Source organism: Phascolarctos cinereus, unplaced genomic scaffold (assembly GCF_003287225.1).
Source record: "Phascolarctos cinereus isolate Bilbo 61053 unplaced genomic scaffold, phaCin_HiC Scaffold_726;HRSCAF=1367, whole genome shotgun sequence".
Lineage (NCBI taxonomy): Eukaryota > Metazoa > Chordata > Mammalia > Diprotodontia > Phascolarctidae > Phascolarctos > Phascolarctos cinereus.
The window spans coordinates 343,368,890-343,388,717 of NW_027556098.1; the positions used below are offsets into that span (position 1 = coordinate 343,368,890).

Here is a 19,828-nt window from a genome sequence, read left to right on the forward strand (position 1 = left end):
AAGTGACTTGACCAGGTCACACAAGTCAGAAACAGATCTAAAACTCATGTACTCCTGACCCCTAGATCATCTATCTTTTTTCTATGGCACAGAGCAAATAATTTTTTTCTTTCATATTAGTAGGATATTATTAGTTAATGAGCATTACGGTCTACATTGGATAAGGAACACTATTCTGTATGCTTATAAGAGATTTAGAAAAGTTCTCTGCCCATAATAAATCTGTAATCTAGTTAAGCAAATAAAACAGAGGAAATAGCATGAAAAAATTACAGTCAGAGCAAAAAAAAATCCTTCACTGCAAACTGAATACATAAATTATCATAAGAAAGTGTACATAGTGGGGTGGGATTAACAAGAAAAGGTTTCAGAGAGGAGTTCTTAAAAACTTGATCCGTTTTTTAGTCTCTTAAATTACCAAAAACAAAACAAAACAAAAAAAAAACCAACCCCAAAAACCACCTGACCACTGGGCTGCAATTGTCACGTTAGGGCATCACAATAAAATTAGAAGAGAAATGGCTTAACAACTAATAAATTTAAAATAATAAGAAAAATAAATGGCATTTTAAAATCACCAGTCTAGAGAAAGCATGTGACAGTGAAAAGAACACTGGTTCTAGAATTAGAGGACCTGGGTTCAAATCTTATTTCTAATGTTTACTACTTTGTATGACCTTGGGCAAGTTACTTACACTACTTAGGCCTCAATTTTCTTACCTGTAAAATGAGATTAAACGAGATGGCTCCTGAGGTCCCTTCCACCTCTAGCTCAATGACCCTATGCTTTTATACAAAAACCTCTGGGAAAACATATCTACATAAAACATTTCTGGCAGAGAAAACCCTAATTTTTCTTCCTCTTTCTTTCCTAGATAACAAACCATGGGAAAGATGTGTCAAACTTGTCTTGGGTTAATTAAAAAACGAGTCTAGAAAGTTGTAATGGGAGACATAGGGTTTGAGCAATTTGTTTTCTATTCACATGAAGAGATAATGCAAAAAAACTTCCAGGAGAGAGAAAAATGGAAATTTATCCGAAATTAAAGTCAATGTCCTTATAGCCCCTTATCAGCAAAGGGGCAGAAGAGATATGGTAGGAGTTTTGGAACTCTTGAAAGAAAAGGTGGTCCCTATGGCATCAACTGGCCTCTGGTGCATATGCAGTTCCCTTCTTTGGGACCATGAGAGATGACTTCTAAATGGACAATTTTTCCCAGATGGAAGGAGGGACTAAAAGAAGAGGCTACATGTCAATGTCATTTTCCCCTCAAAAGTTTAATACTTCATGTCTGCAACCTAAATTTCTTCAGTTTTGATGTGTTCTGATATAGAGTTAACTCAAAACCCTATAAATTTTTAATATTTTAGAACAAATTTCATTTCTACTTAAACTCTTTTATATCATATTTTTATTAGATATTATGTATAATTATGCATTATACATAATAATTATATATGATATTGTATTGTATTTTTATATTAGAATTCTATTCTATGAAATATAACTTGAAATAGGTGGACAACAACTGATATTTGGCATTTTTGTTGTTCTTAAGAACAGCTATCTATGTGATTCTCGATTCACTGATGAAAAATACTAACTACCTCCTCATAAAGAGGTGATGGACTAATATGCAGAATGAGACATGCACCTTTGAGTACAGCTAATATCGGAATTTTCTTTGCTTGTCTATGCTTGTTACAAGAGTGTTGTTTTTCTTTTTTTCTTTTTTGCTGGGGAGGGGAAGAAATAAATACTTGATAATTTTTTTAAAATAAAATTTAATTTAAAAAAGAATATCTAGTTTAACAAGATGTAGAAACTGAAAGGAGGTAATTCTATCAACTGGCATTTACATTTGATACTTTATGATACCTGGGTCTGAAATTTACAATTGATATTTTCTTTTTTTTAAAGCATAACTGTAGATTTAATTGCTCTCTCAAAGCTGGACATAGCTATCAGTAAGAGAAACAAAAGTAAATAGAGAACTCAAACAAACTGATGGAGAATTAAGAACTGGAAGACATCATTTTGTGAACGGGAACATTTAAAATCTACACATTTCTTTTTTTTTAATTAACGAAAAGCATTTATTACATTTTTACCATGTGCCAAGTCTTGTGTAAAGCACTGGGGGTACAAATACAAAATACAATTGATATTTTCTATCAAGAAAATCCTCCAATTTCTTTGGCTGTTAGTTAAATCTTTTTTTTTTTTTTGAGGAGTGGGGTACTGACCTCATTGGATAGTAAAAGCAGTTGATGACAGCTTGCACTACAGTAACTGCATACATTTCAAGACAGATACAACTCCTTACTTAGCATCTTCTATAGTCAATTTATCTCAACTGCTTTAATCTTTCTTCAGTCGTATTTTAAATCAACTTTATTGTTTTCTGAGTATTTTTTGTACTATTCTCAATGCTTCTAAATCATTAAGAAAACAGCACATGCAAACCTGCTATCCAGATAGTGGATAAAAAAAGATTACCCTGTAATTCACAAATAATACACAGTTTCCTATTTATATATGCTAACAACACAGTTATCTTTAGAAAGATTTCATTTAATGAGATTTGTCACTACAAAAGGCTGTTCTTGAGTCTATAAAATAGCACTTAGCTATTACATTATAGTAGAGGTTCTCAAACTTTTTGATCTCAAGATCCCTGTAAAGTCTTAAAAGTAATTAAGTACCCTCCGAAAAGCTTCTTATTTGTGTTACAACTATCAATATTTACCTTGTTCTAAATTTTTTAAACTCTTAGTATTACAAAAATGTTTTGACCTGCTGATCCCTTGAAAGGGTCTTGGAGATCCCATGAAAAGGAGTTAAGGACCTCCAGGAGTCCCTGGACCTCAGTCTGAGAGCTTCTGTGTTTTAGGATTTCATTAATGTTTAGACTATATTGTTATTTTCCAAAGCCCTAAGGGAGGAAAAGTGTGACTTCTTGACACAAAAGGAAATTGTTAAAGGACATGGAAATCAGAGTCTCAAGAAGCTTCAGTGAAGAGGGCTTTGGATTTAGACTCAAGAGCACCTGAATGATCACTTGCTACCAGCAAAACCTTAGGCAAAGTAATATCTCTGGGCCCCAGTTTCCTTATCCATAGTAAGTGGGGATAAGATTAGATCATGTTTAACACTCCTCCTAACCTAAATTCACTGATCATAGAGGGTTATATCTGGGAAAACAAAGAAGAAAAAAGAACAATGACTTAAAACTAGAATAAATTATGCACTAGGGAGACAAAAGAGACTGAAGAGAATGTGAGGATAAAAAATATTGATTATGAAGAAAGATAATATTATATAAATTAAAGGACTATTCATATGCCAAAAAATCCCTGAAGATTATATGAATCTTCACAGGTTCTTAACTAGGGTCCATGACCTTGGTTGTTGGCTGTTTTTTATGTTTTGAAAACCATATTTCAATAAAATTCATTTCCTTTATAATCTTTTGTATTTTATGCTCTTAAAAACATTATTCTGAGAAGCAGGTCTATAGACCACCAAATTACCAAAGGGATCCATGACACACAACAAGTTTAAAAACCCTGAACTAAGTACTATGAAAAACAACTAGACTGGGTGATATCTACTTGATATAATTCAATTCAGTAAGTGTTTATAGTATACCTACTATAGGAGGCACAGTATTAAATATCTGGCACACAAGAAACTTAGGTTCTACTCGGGAAACAATGGCTACAAAGATAAGTCAATACAAATATATAAAAAATAATTATAAAGTAACTTCAGGTGTGACTAAGAACTGAGGCATGAGAAAGGTCTTACATAGAAAGTGGCCCTCGAACTGAGCTTTGAGAGAAGTTGGGATTCTGACAGGTGCAGATAAACAGGGAGAACATGCATGGCACAGAGGATGATGGTCTATGCAAATACCCGGAGATAGCCAATGGAGTGCTGTGCATGGGTAATGTTAAATTAGCTATAACACAGAATAGGACAGAGGAATATTGTGAAACCAGTTTGGACACAGACAATGTTCGGAAGGGTGGAAAAGGGAAGCAACACTTATCAAGTACCCAGAATGCACCAGGCACTGTGCGAAGCATTTTTACAAATATTTTCTCATTTGATTCTTATAACAACCCTGAGAGACAGATGTCATTATTACTTCCAGTTGATGAAGAAATTGAAGTAATTAGAAGTTAAGTGACTTGCCCAGGGTCATATAGCTAATAAGTATTTGAGGCTGGATTTGGACTCAGCTAGGTCATGACTCCAGATCCAATTCTACGAACTGTGCCAACTAGCTGCCTCCAGAGGAAAGAAAAAATCATAAAAAGATAACTCCTTCTGCTCTTTTGAAGAGGTTCGTGGTATATTGCAAGGAATAGTGCATATAACATCAGATATTTTCAATGAATTGTACTGGATTTTCTGAGGAAAATTTTTTCTACTCTATTAGATATTACTATTATGCTTTAGTTCACTAAAAGGGGATTACCTCTGTAATAGGTCCTTCTCTTGTGCCTCGGAGAAGACTCATTTCATCTGAAGTCAGCTGGAATTTAGATAAGAAGGCATCTGCAACTTGGGCTCTTATTTCTAACCTTTGACTGGAATAAGAAAAAAAAAGGCAAGCAAGTTAATTATTTCCATGAAATTAATATTTAAAACATAACAACATATTTTAAAGGCCTAGTGAATCACCTGAATGTCACTTTCTACCCTCAAAGAACTGTGAAGTTCACCACCAACAAAAGCGACATAACCAGCTGTGGTTCTGTTACCTCACAGGGGAGAAAAAATTAGAAGATACAGTACAGGTAAAAGTACAGGTCTGACCACGTTACTCTTCCACCTCCTTCTCTTTGATCCACTAACACTGGCGTCCTTGCCGTTCCACTAACAGCACACCCCATCTCTCTCCTCTAAGCATTTTCTATGGCTATTCCCAATGCTTGGAATGCTCTTCCTCGTCACTTCTGGTTCCTGGATTCTTTCAATTACCAAATAAAGTCTCTTCTTCTACAGGAAGTCTTTCCCAACCCCTCTTAATACTAGTGCCTTCTGTTAATTATTTCCTATTTATCCTGTACATACTTGTTTGTTTGATGTCTCCCCCATTACACTGTGAGCTCCCTGAGGGCAGGAACTGTCTTTTGCTTTTTTGGTATCCTCAGAGTTAAGCACAGAGCCTGGCACATAAAAGGCACTTAATAAATGCTTACTGACTGAATAAAAGTATCAAAATGCTAAGTGTTATATCAGGTTTGACAAAGAAAGGTCATGACTAACAAAAGAAGGAGGTGTCATATAAGTTCGACCTTAAGGAACAGAAATCAATTGAACAGGTGGGGTTAGGTAAAGAGGAGTTGGGAAGATTCAGAAGAGTCAGTGAAAAGAGTTGTGGCTTTGGAACTCAGCTAAAACTCAAGAATTCAGATTTCTATATATAACTTGGTCCTAGAAATGTACTGGGCATGTGTGTATACGTTTATTTATCTGTGTGCACATACTTATATATGCACATAAACGTATATATAATTTTCATCACTGAAATTATACATGTTTCCCCAACAACTTTCACAGGATCTTAATATTCAAGATAATCATAATTCTAAATGCTCATAATCTGCATTGCTAGATTTCATTGTGCTTTCAATAACACATCTTCATTTCTAGTTAAAAAACTGCTTCATACTAAGATTTTTTTTAATCATATGATCAAATATTCATGGTGAATCATGCTACATATACCAATGGCCTCCAGGTGGCAGCAAAGTTCTATTTATCTCAAAGTCAACTTCTAAATTATATGTCCATGTATTTAAATCATATTTCCGGCTTTAAACTTTTATGGAGTGATTTATGTAAAAACAGAACAAAATCTGTTCACAGGCTATTTACTTTATTATCTTTAAGCACCAATTAGTACTGTACTAGTGTTGTAAACAAATTCATAGGGCAACTAATCAAAGTCCCTTTAGAATATCAATTAACCATTTATATACATATACACACACACATACATATACATAATTATATGAGGCAACTAGGTGGTATAATGGATAGAGTGCCAGGCCTGGAGTCAGGAAGACTCCAGTTCAAATCCAGCTTCAGACACTTACTAGCTATATGACCCTGGGCAAGTCACTTAACCTAGTTTACTTCAGTTCCTCATCTGTAAAATGAGCTGGGAAAAGAAAGGGCAAACCATCTCAGTATCTTTGCCAAGAAAACTCCAAAAAAGGGCCATGAAAAGTCAGTCACGACTTAACGACAACAACAAATATGATGTGTGTGTGCGTCATAATGTCTACATGTACATATATGTTATATATGGTTTTAACACACATTATGTGGTGTCATTTTTTATACATACATGCCATATATGGCACATAAACATGAACATATATACACACTGACATTGGTTTCATATGCATGCATAGCATCTCTGTATTATACACATACATGTGTGTATATATACATACATACATAAGGACATAACGCATTTCACGTCATTTTTTATCACACTATGCATTCAGCACACTGTAGCCCAAAAGAAAAAGTGAAGGGAGAAATGGAGAAACTACATGGCTGAAGACAAAGGTTATATTTAAGGGTCTAGTCAGCTTAAATATGTATATACACACATATATACATACATATATGTATATATATATACATATATACACATACATATATATATGAAACAAGTGAAAACATATATGTGAAACTTTTTTGAAAAACTAGAAAATTACATGAACATATGATCTGTTTATCAGAGGGTCATTGCTTCAGAGCAGATAATAACAGCGCCTACATCACAGTGTTGCTGAAAGGATCCAAGTGAGTTAATATATATAAAGTGCTTTGCAAATCTTAAAGTGCTTTATAAATGCTATTATTATCATTATTATTAGTCTCTAGACTAATTCCATTTTACAAGGTTTATTAAGCTTTCTACATGCATTGTCATACCCAAGATTCCAACTACTATGAGGTAGCTTCCCATTTACAGATGGGAAACCCGAGACTCAAAAAGGTAGTGTTATACACATATTAAATGACAGCGGGAACTGAATGTGGGCCCTCCTCTTCCACACCCAGCATTCTTTCCCAAGTACCATGAGACTTCTGTATATATACTGGTACATACAAAAACATATATGCTTTTTTTCTTGTTGTTCACTTGAAAAGAACGCAGGCTTTAGCACCAGTAGACTCAAACTGCTTAGTCTCTCTAGTTCCTCATTTGTAATAATGAGAATAATAGTATTTCCACTAACTACCTCAAAGAATTGTTAGGACAAAAATGGTTTATAAATCTTAAAGCAACAGAGAAATAACAGTGGCAATATTTTCTGGTTTCTAAGTACACAGCAACAAAGCAATAGATGTCAGAAGCTATGGAAAAAGCTCTTACGATCCCAACAATATCATAAGGTCATTCTGAAAAACTGAAAGACACAGGAATTTAGGAATGTAAGGCAACTCATACCAATTACTGATTGTCAACCTATGGAAAGAATCTCATCTACCACTTTTAATCACAACAAATAAGGCCATTTGAATTATTCTGAAACTGTGCATTCAGCACATTGTAGTGCAAAAGAAAAAGAGATGAGGGGAGGGTGGGAATGGAGAAAGCACACAGTGGAAGACAAAGGTTCTATTCAAGAGTCAAGTCAGCATAAATAAGCCAAGCTAACAGATCATGGGAACATGCTATCAATGCTAAAGGAAGAAAGTGCCAAGAACTGTTACCCTTAAGCTCTAACAGAAAGGCTTCTTAAGGGGGACCAATGTCCAAGTTTTAACTGTTACCACGGAGACAGGGTTGCCCTGAGAGAGAATGCCAACTGCTAGGAAAATTATGCTCTTCATGCACTCTTCCCTTGAACTGAACATAAAAGTGGACTATTTGTTAAGAATAACACCTAGGTACCTTAAAAGAGAGGAGGAGGGAAGAGGATTAACCTTTCTGAGTCCAACTAATATTGCTTTTCATTTCTCCAAATCAGCCTGCAATAGCTTTTGTGTACACGTGTATACACACACACACACACACATTATAAAATTATAATAAAATATATACTTTTGCTAAACAGATTTCAGTTTACCACTTTAAAGAATTCTCAATTTTCAAAATAAGTTTTTCATACAACTGCATCTGAGACTGCAACAGAAATATGAATAAAGCACCAAAACAATTCAACAGTAACATTTCACTGATTCTTACACTACCTTTGCTGAAGAATGAAGATATCATGAGAAAATACAAAACTAAAAATGGAGGAAGACAAAGTATGTTAAGAAAGCTTTACTATGTTGTGTGTATGAAAACTGCTTAAAATGTAAGTGACTGCCTTCAAACATGTAGGAGATGGGAAAATTTGTTTGTAATGTACAAGCTGGCAGTAAGGCCATCTAAGAATAAGCTGTAAACAAAATATTCAGCCTCACAAAATCGTCCCTATTCTTTTCCATGCTAGGACAACTAGCATTTTAAACGATGTAAGGGAGAAAAATAGATATCAAAGACCTGGAGAAATACAGTACTTGTATTGGACAACTGTGTTTTCATTTCTCATTACAATTTTTACTTTGCTTTAGTTTCTCTTTCTAGGCACAGGGCCTTGTGCTCATTTTCATAGCTGTAATCTATTATTAATGCAACACGGCTTAGCAGAAGATGTTGGAATTTGTACAATATGATTCCACAACAAATTTTTTTCAATGGAAATAAAACCTTATATTCACTTCGTAGGAGAGTTTATCTCTGACCATCCTGCCTCCCTAATAACCATAAGGTATTTGTGAAACTAACCATAAAGATGTCTTTATGTCATGATTTTTATATATTTTCTTGTCCCCCAATTATATGTGAAAACAATTTTTAAACTTTTTTTAAGTTCTGAGTTCCAAATTCTGTCCCTCCTTCCCCCCTCCCTGAGACAGCAAGCATTCAATATAATTTATACATGTGGAATCACGTAAAATATTTTCATATTAGTCATTTTGTACAAGAAGACTCAAATTTTAAAAAAACAAGAAGAAAGAAAGAAAATGGAAAAAAGCTTGTTTCAGTCTGTATTCAGACAGTATCAGTTCTTTCTCTGGAGGCAGATAGCATGCTTCATCATGAGTCCTTTGGGATTGTCTTGGATCATTGCATTGCTGAGAATAACTAAGTCATTCACAGTTCTTCATTGTACAATATTGCTGTTACTGTGTACAATGTCTCCCGGTTCTGTTCACTTTACTTTGCATCAGTTCATGTAAGTCTTTCCAGGTTTTTCTGAAATCATTCCGCTTGCCATTTCTTATAGCACAATCATATACCACAGCTTGTTTAGCCATTCCCCAGTTGATGGGCATATTTTCAATTTCCACGTGCCCTGATTTCTTGAGGTGTGAACATTTCTCTCTGGATGAATAAGAAACTAAGAATGAGACTGGCTCAGCAAACAAATTAGTCAAAGCCCAAGGGGGCTCTAAATAGCTAAGAGTGGAAAGTAGAAAAACCAAAGGTCTATGTATAGGTTCTTGAGCTCTTTATGGAGGTGACCATTGCAAGGGGGAAGAGGAGGAAATTTCTCCCCCTGCCTCCTTCCAAACACTGGCCCAAGAATCTAGCAGAGTTATGAAGACAGGGAAGCACCTTAACTCTATCCAACAAATGAAGAGTTTCTTAGTTGGGGAGTCACAGTTGAACTGCATCCAGCAGGAAGCAAAGACACACACTCCAGAAATGTACAGGGAGGCACTCATTCTAGAGAGGAAGCAGCTTCAAGAAATGGAATTCCTGGCTGCAGAGAAGAAAGCCAGGTATGAAAAGGAACAAACCCTGGGAACTCAGCTGAGCAACGTGTCCAGCAAAGACACTGCACCCATGATGATCTGTGTGAGGGCTAAAATGAGAAAGGATGTATAGCCCCGTAAGTAGCTTTTGCCATGAATGTATCCTACAAGTGGGCCTCACTATAACTGGACACTAAGTTTAAGCCTACTCTTATGGATCTTATGGATGCTGTGTGAAAGAGTGTGCCCAAAGTTTATGGGAATAATGTTCTGTAGCTACTATTTCCTCTACTTAAAAAAATCAAAACAAAACTTTTTAACTCTATTTAACAATCACCCTCACCACCCAAAAAATTAGGAAGTAGAACAGAAAAAGGTATGAAAACACAAATCTCCTATTATGTACAGCAGAGGAGACAAATTTGCTGCCCAATGAGTGCTGAGAGATTAAAGTGTAATTTGGAAATGATTAACAAAATAAATAAAAAAATCAATAAAATAATATTAGTTTGTGGTCTTCTAAGTCCCTACATGGCCTGAAGGGATTCATTTCTATTTGAGTTTGACACCACTGGTTTATAGCTTGCTTTTTTTTTTCATATGTAATAAATGCATCGTGTTACCTTCAAAGCTGCCCTGCTTCTGCTTCCTTCTGAACTTTCCAAATGCTTCAATGAGCCTCTTTTCTTTCTTTGGTTTTTGTTTTTTTTTTTAAGATTTTTATTTTATTTTATTTTATTTTTTGTTTTGGCTAGGCAATGGGGTTAAGTGACTTGCCCAGGGTCACACAGCTAGTAAGTATTACGTGTCTGAGGTCAGATTTGAACTCAGGTCCTCCTGAATCCAGGGCCAGTGCTGTATCCACTGCGACACCTAGCTGCCCCGCTTTGTTTTTTTTAAGCAATCCTTTTATCAGCTCTCCTCTGCTCTCAAATAAAAGGAAACCATAATTCTCATAACGAATAAGCATGACTGAGGAAAATAAAAACACATATTTACCATATCCAAAAATGTATGTATAATTCTGCACCTTGAGACCAAAATTCTCTGTTAAGTATCTTTCCCCTTCACCAGTCCTCTGGAGTTGTAGTTTGTAATGGCATTATTCAGTATTCTTAAGTCTTTCAAACTTGTTTTTCTTTACAGTGAAATGGTCACCACATAAATTATTCTTCCAGTTCTGCTCACTTCACTCACACCACTTCATACAAGTCTTCTTAAGTCTCACTGAAACTAACCCTTTCATCATCTCTTCTGTTGCAACAACAGCAGATTACATTCATACATTATAATTTATTTACCATTCCCTAACTGATGGGCATTTTTATTTTTAAACATATATGTCTTTTTCCTCTTTCTATGATATCTTTGGAGTATAGCTGTTATTCTTACCATGTCCCTGGTAAATGCCTCTGAAAAGACTCACTTATGACTACATGCTAATTGTTAAGGGGAAAGACAATGGTGGGGGTTCATAAACCATACAGTAGTAGAAGTAGATTGCCAAAGGGTATCTAAAAGTATTAGTAACTCTTCTGGGGGCCCAATCTACCAACACAAGTGAAAGTTTGGAGAACAGAGCAGAGAGGGTACTATACACATAAATCCACTAAATACACAATATACATTGTAAAATGGATGCTAACAACACAGAACAAATTTAAACATGTTTAAAGAAAGGCAATATTAAAATGACCTGGGAGTTTAAGATTTTGGCTATAATATTCCTGGGAGTTTTCATTTGGGATTTCTTTCAGGAGGTGACCTGTAGTTTCTTCCAATTTCTACTTTGCTTTCTAGTTCTAAGCTATCTCAACAGTTTTCCTTTATAAATGTTGTTGCTGTTGTTGTACATAGCTTTCAATGATTCTTAAATTATCTCTCACGACCTATTTTCCAGGTCAGTTGTTTTTCTTATGAGATAGTTCAATTTTTCCCATTTTTTTCAGTCTTTATGTCTTGTAGAGTCATTAACTTCCATTTCACCAATTCTGATTTCAAAGAGTTATTTTCTTCAGTATTTTTGTACTTCTTTTAACAAGCTGCTATTTTCATAATTTTCTTGCATAGCTCTCATTTTCCTTTATTACTTTTATTTTATTTTTAAAATTTTTTTCCCTCTTTTTTTTTTATCTCTTTCTTTAACTTGTATAGGAATTCTTGTTAGGCCTGCGTCTAATTTATATATTTTTTTTCTTTGGGGCTTTGCTTATTGAAGTTCTCAAGTCATTGTCTTCTTCTGAATTTCCCTGTCATCATAATAGCTTTTAATGGCCAGGTTCTGTTGTTGCTGTTGTTGTTTGCTTCTTTTTCCCTCCTATTTCTTGACTCTGGACTTCATGTTAGTATTGGACTCTGCTTACTTCTGAGGAGATGTCTGGCCTAAGTTTGTCTTTTATGTCCTTCCGCTCTTTTCATAGCTCTGTAGGGACCTGTTACAGTCTTCAACGCTTCCAAAGTGTGAGCCAAGATGAAGTCTCTTCACTATGCTCCTGGTCTGCACTGTGCTGTGTCTCACCCAATTGAGGTCTGTCGGCTTGTGTGTATTTGAGCTTCCACAGACTGCTACTGGACTCAGTCACGGTCTTCTAGGAGGTTTCCTGCCATGTTTATTCAATGGTAGGCGCAAGTACAGGCTAGAATTGAGTCCTCCTTCCACTGTCGGTCTTGACAGTCACACAGCTCTGTTTCTGGAGCTTGTTCCTTCCTCCTTACATAGAGAGGGCCCCTGCTCCCTCTTGACTACGACCACTCATGTCTGCGTTGGAACTGTAACCCGGAACTGAGTAATGGGCAACAGAGCAGCCAGATGGCACCTGTTTTTGACCCTGGTGCTGGTATGAGGATCTCCTGGGCTCTCCAAGGGTTCAGTCCCTTCACCATCCCTGGCTGCTGGGCTGCTCTCCCCTGCTACAACTAATGCTTCTACCTTGCTGCCACACTACTGATGCACTGGGTTTCTGGCCAGCCCCCACCCCAGTGTCTGCAGACTTCTCCAGCTAGCTTCTTAAGCTGCCATGAGCTGGAAAAATGATTCACTGTGACTTTCTCATGGCTTTCATGATCAAAATTCAGTCTGGCACACTTTTTAAGTCACTATGGAAGAGACTGTATAGGAGCCAAAGCAAAAATGTTATCGTTCACTCTACCATCTTGACTCTACCAACATCAACTTATCTTTTGAAAAACAGACACAATGAAACTAACTGAAAAACTACTAGCCTGAATGGGATCCTTAAATGGTCATCTAATTCTTCTGTTTCCAAACTATTCCTACCACATTTTGTTGTTATATGAAATGGCTCTCTCTGTACCATGGTGATGTAAGAAAAAGAAGACATCAGTAAAAACTTATTTAAAAAAAAACAACATAGAACATGGAATATTAGAGTTGGAAGGGACCTTAGACGCCACTAGTAGCTCACTCCTCTTCACTTTATAGCAAATGGGAGTCAGAGACGCTTCCTCATGGGCCCTCTGAAAGCTAAAAAAAAAAAAATTAAAATAATAAAAATAATAATAGCATCAACCTCCCAGGGTTGTTGTAAGGATAAAATGAGATACTTGGAATGCATTTTGCAAACCGCAAAGTGCTATATGTTAGCTATTAATACTATTATTGTTATTGTTATTATTATTATTATTATTATTACTTTAGCCTGTACCTAAACAAGAATTCTTCCCTGTCTCAAACCAACAATTAGCCATCCAGTCTTGGCTTAAAGACTACAGGGAGAGAGAATCCTCTACATCCTGAGACAGGCCATTCCATTTTGGCACAGAGCTATGTTATGAATTGTTTCCTTATGTCAAATCTAAATTTGCTTCTTTGCAATTTCCACTCATTGTTTCTAGCTCTGCCCTCCGAAGCCAAGCCAAACACATCAAGTCCATCTTTCACATGATAGCCTTTTAAATTCCTGAACACAGCTATCATGACCCCAAATGCCCAGTCTCTTAAACCAATTTTCTTATGGTTTTAGTTCAATTTCCTTCACCATATTTGGTTCAGTGTTCTAGCCTATCAAAATTTTGGGGGAATCATGACTTTGCCATCTGGTATGTCAGCTATTCTTCCCAGCTTTGTGTCATTTCCCAATGTGACATGCCATGTCTTTATCCAAGGCACTAATAGAAATGTTAACCAGTAAAGCATCAAGCACAGATCCTCTGGAGATGTCATAACACGTAGACATGAAACCATTAATAATCTGATGAAAGGTCCCACTATTTAACAAGTTCCAAATTTACCTAACTATACTATCATGCGTTTATATTCCTGCATCTTCTATACAAGAATAATGAGTGACTCTGTCAAATGCTTTGCTAAAATTTGGTAAACTGTATCTACAATGTTCCTCTAAAGCAACACATAAAGTAACCATATCAAAAAAGTACAGTTAGTCTGGCATGAGTTGCTCTTGATGAAGCCAAACTGGCTCTTTGAGAAAACTGCTTCCCATTTCAAATGTCCATGAACCATCTCCTTAGTTATATATTCTAGAATTTTGCCAGGAAAAAAGTCAAAGTCAAGCTTATCAGGCTATAGTTAGTAAACAATATTCACGTCCCTTTCCAAGCCTTTGGCACTTCACCACTTCTCCAACATCTTTTAATAATGATGGTTCATCAATCATATATTCCAGTTTCTTCAATACTCTAGGAAATAGTTCATTCGGGTATAATGACTACTACGTGTATTCTTTTCTAATCTCCTAGTCTTTCTTTGTTTTTGCTGAATATACACTTGGAATCTAAAGAAGCTCAAAAAGAGCTGAGCCTGGCAAGGAAATCTAAAGATGACAAAAAAAGCATTTTTAGTTAATCGACAGAAAAAAGAACATCAAAGAAAGCACAAAGAAAGCTTAGAGTGGATGGGACAGTAAGAACAGACAAGTGAAGGCAAGTATATGAAGGGCTGTCATTCAAAGGAAAAATTTAGACTTGTTCTGTACAGCCTTAAGAGTAGAGAAGCAGGAGCAATGAATGGAGAGAAGCTGCAAAGAGGCCACTGTAAGCCTGATGTCAGGAGAACTTCCCAGCAATCAGCTGTCTAAAAGCAGAATGGTTTGCCTCAAGAGATGGTGGATTCTCCCACCCTGGATGTCTTCATGGAGAAGGTGACTGACTACTTGCTGGGTATATTGTAGTAGGGATTATTTTGTGTATGGGAGAGGGTACATGGCTGCTGAAATCCCCTTGAACTCTCAAATTCTATGATTCTCTGAATCATTTTCTGCACATATCATCTAAGATGTTATAAAGAGAGTTTTACCAAAAGAATTCAACAGTTATGGTGAGACACTTCAAATATTTTTGTTAGTCACTTAATTGCAACATTCTTTTGTCTTCTACTTTCATGTACAGTGAGAATGTCATGATTGATATGATTCAGTTCTTCCAGTAATGACAACTGCTGTTCATTTGGCGAACATCTAACATTAAGAGCACCAACATCCAAGCTTGTATTTATAGATGGCTTAAAAATCACACGAGTCTTAATACCTTCTGCTCCCTATTTTGCCATTCTGCCACAGTCACTGTAGAAGATGGAGGTTGTAGAGGGCTGAGGACCAATATGTATTTGTCTTCATTTCGTGAGTCCCCACTACAAAAGAATTCATAACCAACCTGCCTAGTCCACTGCCAAACCTCTCCAGCACTGAACTCACTAGCCTTTGGCAATCCAACCTCACCCCTATGCCAGTGAGGACTTTGTGGAGGCTCATGTGTAATATCTAAGGCAATTACAACAAGGCTATTGCCTTGTTAATAGCTGTTCTACTTTCACTCAAGCTCAAGTACCTTTTTTATTAAGCATCCTTAACTCAGTTATTCTACTTCATTCCTCCCTTTTTGACCCAGGCTCTAAGTGAGACAAGCACTTCAAATAAATTCAATTCAGTAAGTATTTATGAATCTCCTATATCTGCAAGGCACTATGTTATGCTGGGGATACATTTTTTTTAAATGATGCTATTTTTGTTCCTGAGGAAGGAGTTTATATTTTACTAGAAATATCTAAGTGGCACAGTAGAGATAACATCAAGCCTGGAGCCAGGAAGACTTGAGTTCAAATTTGGTTTCAGACACTTACTAGCCGTGTAACCCTGGACAAGTCACTTAACCCCTGTTTGTTTCAATTTCTTCACCTGCAAAATGGGCATAGGACCTACTTCCTAGGGTTGCTGGGACTCAAATGAGATAATAATTGTGAACTGATTAACACAGTGCCTGGCATGTAGTAAGTGCTATATAACTGTTAGCTATTCTTAATATTATTATTAATTAGTACAAAGGATAATGTACACAAATATAACAAAATGTAGAATGGGATGGGGTAAAGAACAAAGTACATTAGGAAAATATGGGAGGACAAAGAGGAAATAACAGCTTCAAGGAGAAAGTGGCATTCAATCTAAACCTTGAAGGAAAATAAATCTACAAGGCAGATGAGAGGAAGGTGTACAGTTCAGGCAAAGGGGATGCCCTGCATGAAAGCATGAAGGCAGAAGATGGTATGTCAAATTTGGAGAAAAAGAAGGAATCCATTTTGACCAGAAGAAACAGAGACAGGAAATAATATGAAAGAAGTTAGGGTGGAGCCAGACTGTGGAATGCTTTAAATACCAGGCTAGGGAGTTTGTATTTTATCCCAGAGCAACAGCAGCCCGCTGGAATTTTTGCTAAAAGCACAGTGTTTCTGTGTTTATTAAAAGTAAAATGCCAATGAAAATAGTTCTCAGTTGAAAGATTATCTTATTGACAACATTAATGAAATATATACTAACTAAATATATACAGGAAAGTTTGGAAAGGAGTAGATTTTGGGAAAACACAGCATAATGAGATCTACACAGCAGATTCATAAAAGACTTCTCATCCTATGTGACTTACTCTGTCTCACCCAAAACAAAAAGGAGGATACAGGGCTTTACTCACTAATCTCTGCCCTGAAATACAGAGCCAATCCTGCAAGTATTTATCAAAAAGAGAAAGAAAAGAACCTATAAAACCTGATTTGGGGGGTACGGTATGAGGGTGGGGAGGTGGAGGAAGGAACCATAAATAAACTCCCAAAGTGAAAGTAGGGGAACAGATCCTGGTTCAAGTGGATAAGTTAACTCTACTAAACATTGTAAATAACAAGAAAGTTAGCACGGTATTAGATATAGAGAACTGGCCTCTAAGCCAGAAGTCTCTCCTCTGGCAGGCTACTTGTTTAACCCTGGCCAAGGAATATTACCTCTTAGTACTCTAGGCAACTCTCTAAGGCCATAAATTGCAAAGAAGGAACTAGGCTGCATTGGGAGAAAGAATTTCTTCACCTGGGAGTTCCACATAGCAATGAAGACAACAGCCTAGTGCCTATTGCTATTTCAAGAACAAATAACTCTTAATCTACATAAACCTTTTTTTTAAGAGAGAACATTGAATTGTTGGCTTCTAAGCTGGGAAAATCTTGGTCACAACTCCACCTTTGGCATAAACTGTTTGGTTCATCTGAATTTTCAGGGAGCTTGTTGCTTAGGCCCAGGTTTTGTATCTCTTGTGCCAAGTTGTTAATTTCCCTTCTTTCTTCTATAGTACTCATTTCTTTTCCATTTTTTTGAAGTGTTCTAATTCCATTTATATATATATATATATATATATACACACACACACACATAAATTTTTTACATTCTTATTTTAACTCTTGCTTCCTCTCTTCCAGGAATTCTAGCTGAGTTTATGCCAAAGGTGTGTTTTGTTTTGTTTTCTGAGGTATTGCTTGTAAACGTTTTGGAGCCATTCTCTTCTGGGTTTGTGTCTTGATTATGGCAGAACTCTGTTTTTGTTTGCCCACTCTTCTAGCCTACTTCCCAACTTCAGACTTGGTGTTAGGGCTAGGCTCTACCAAACCTTTGCAGAGAAGGTCTGGGCTGGTCCTGCCGCTGCCTTCTTAAGGTACTGATTGTTTTGTTATTCCAGGATCTCAGAGACAGGCTGGGGACCTGCAAGCTATCAGTGCCCCCAAAGTAGTCTGATCCAAGGCAAGGTCTGTTTGCTGCCCCCTTGATATGCATTCTAGCTGACCTGGTTTGGGTCTGTGCAAGAGTAGACTGATGCTGGACTCCACTCCCATCAGCCAGCTGGTTAGTTTAGAGTGGCAGAACTATAGGCTCCCCTTTGGTCTGGTATTCCTGCCTTGGTTTTTCCTCTGTAGGCTGGGCTAGATGCTAGAAATGAGATTCTCTGCTCTGAGTCCAGGGTCTGAGCCAAACCACTGCTGCTAGTAGATTGTGAACTTCCTCTTTTTTTCTGTATACTACCCAGAGCCTTCCTTCTGGGACATGGTACCACAGGTTACAAGTCCCCTTCTCACTCTGCCCTGGATTTGTGACTCAGAAGCAAGTAGTGGGAGACAAGAGCAATAGTTCACGCCTCTCCACGTCATAATGTTCCAGTATGGGTCTTGGGAGTAGCCCACTCTGAGTCTAGGACCTCCTCTTCACCTGATACACAGTCTTTCCCCGGCTGCTGGAATGCTCAGCATACAATATTCATGGCCCTACCCCAAACCTAGTGTCCTCAGACCTCCTTATGTTTCCCTATGCCGAGCTGGGCAGCACAAAGGACTCACTGTGCCTTGTTCTGGATTTTTCCATCAACATTCAGTCTAGTACATTTTCTGGATCTGTTTGGAAGAGTTTGTAGAAAGGAATTCACCATACTGCTTCCTACCACTCCACAATCTTGGCTCCATCCACCTTGGCTAAAGGTTTATCAATTTCATTCATTTTCAAAAATCAGCTTTCAGTTTTATCATTTCTTTTCAACTTATCTATTTCTCCTCTGATTCTTAATATCTCCTCTTAAGTTTGTTTTGGGTTTATTTGTCGACTTTCTAATTTTTTAAATGCATATTCAGTTTTTTTCTTCTTTTTTAAATTTATGCTACAGGGACATGCTTTTCTCCTTAGGGGTGAATCTTAAAATCAGAAATAATACTACTTAAAAATCAGAAGAAATGGAGATCATATATCTCTGACAGCTATGGGTAGATGTATTCTGAACCAAACATGGAAAAGAGGCAATTACAAAAAGTAAGACTTAACTGTGATGATGTGAAACTGAAAATCTTTTGCAAAAGCACACGTGTATGTGGGGGGGGGGGGTGTAAAACCAAAAGCCATTTGCCAATAGATAAGTGGTCAAAGGATCTAAACAGTTATACAAAGAAGAATTTTAAATTATTAACAACCACACGAAACAATGTACCAAATCCCTGACAGTAAGAGAAATATCAATCAAAACAACCATGAGGTTTTGACTCACACCAGGCAAAATGGGAAAGATGACAAAAGATGATAATAGTCACTGTTGGAGAGACTGTGGGAAGGTAGGCACAGAAGTACTTGGCTGGTCCAGCTGTAAGTCAGTACAATATTTTGGAAAACAATTTGCAATTATGCAAATAAAAGTGCCTAAAATGTCCATACCTTTTTGACACAGAGATTCCATTCCTTATACCTCAAGGTCATTCATAGGTTAAAAAGAAAGTTTCATATACATAACAAAACAGTTAAAGCAGTATTTTTTGTGATAGCAAAGAATTTTGAAAAAAAAGATGTCTATCAATTAGGGAATGACTAAACATATTGTAGTGTATGAATGTAATGAAATATTACTGTGCTGTAATAAATTATTGTGATGAATACAGATAAGCAAGGAAAGACTTAAATTAATTGATGCAGAGAGAAGCAAGCAGAACCAAGAAAATATACAAAATTACTAAAACAATGTAAATGGAAAGAACAATTATAAAAAAGTAAAAGAGAATGTTACAAAACTACAAAGAAGCAGTATGTCTTTAAAGAATTATGAGAAGATGCTTTCACTCTGCCACTTTGAAGAGATGAGAGGTTCACAAATGTCATACATATTTTTTTTGCTTTTTTTTGTCTTTAAAAATTGCTATTTATTTTACGGGTTGGTTCTTTGAGAAGGAAAAGGAGAGAGGCATTAGGAAGATCTATGGTGATGTTAAAAAATAAA

The 19,828-nt window shown here is 36.5% G+C and overlaps 1 protein-coding gene across 1 annotated transcript in view; it reads right to left on the reverse strand.

The window, feature by feature from the left end:
• The window catches only part of COG6 (component of oligomeric golgi complex 6), a 144,265-nt gene that overhangs the window by 100,496 nt on the left and 23,941 nt on the right, over positions 1 to 19,828 (reverse strand). The window contains exon 5 of the mRNA XM_020969969.2: positions 4,488 to 4,599. Within this exon, the coding sequence (XP_020825628.1) occupies positions 4,488 to 4,599 (112 nt within the window). The remainder of the gene's footprint in view (positions 1 to 4,487; positions 4,600 to 19,828) is intronic.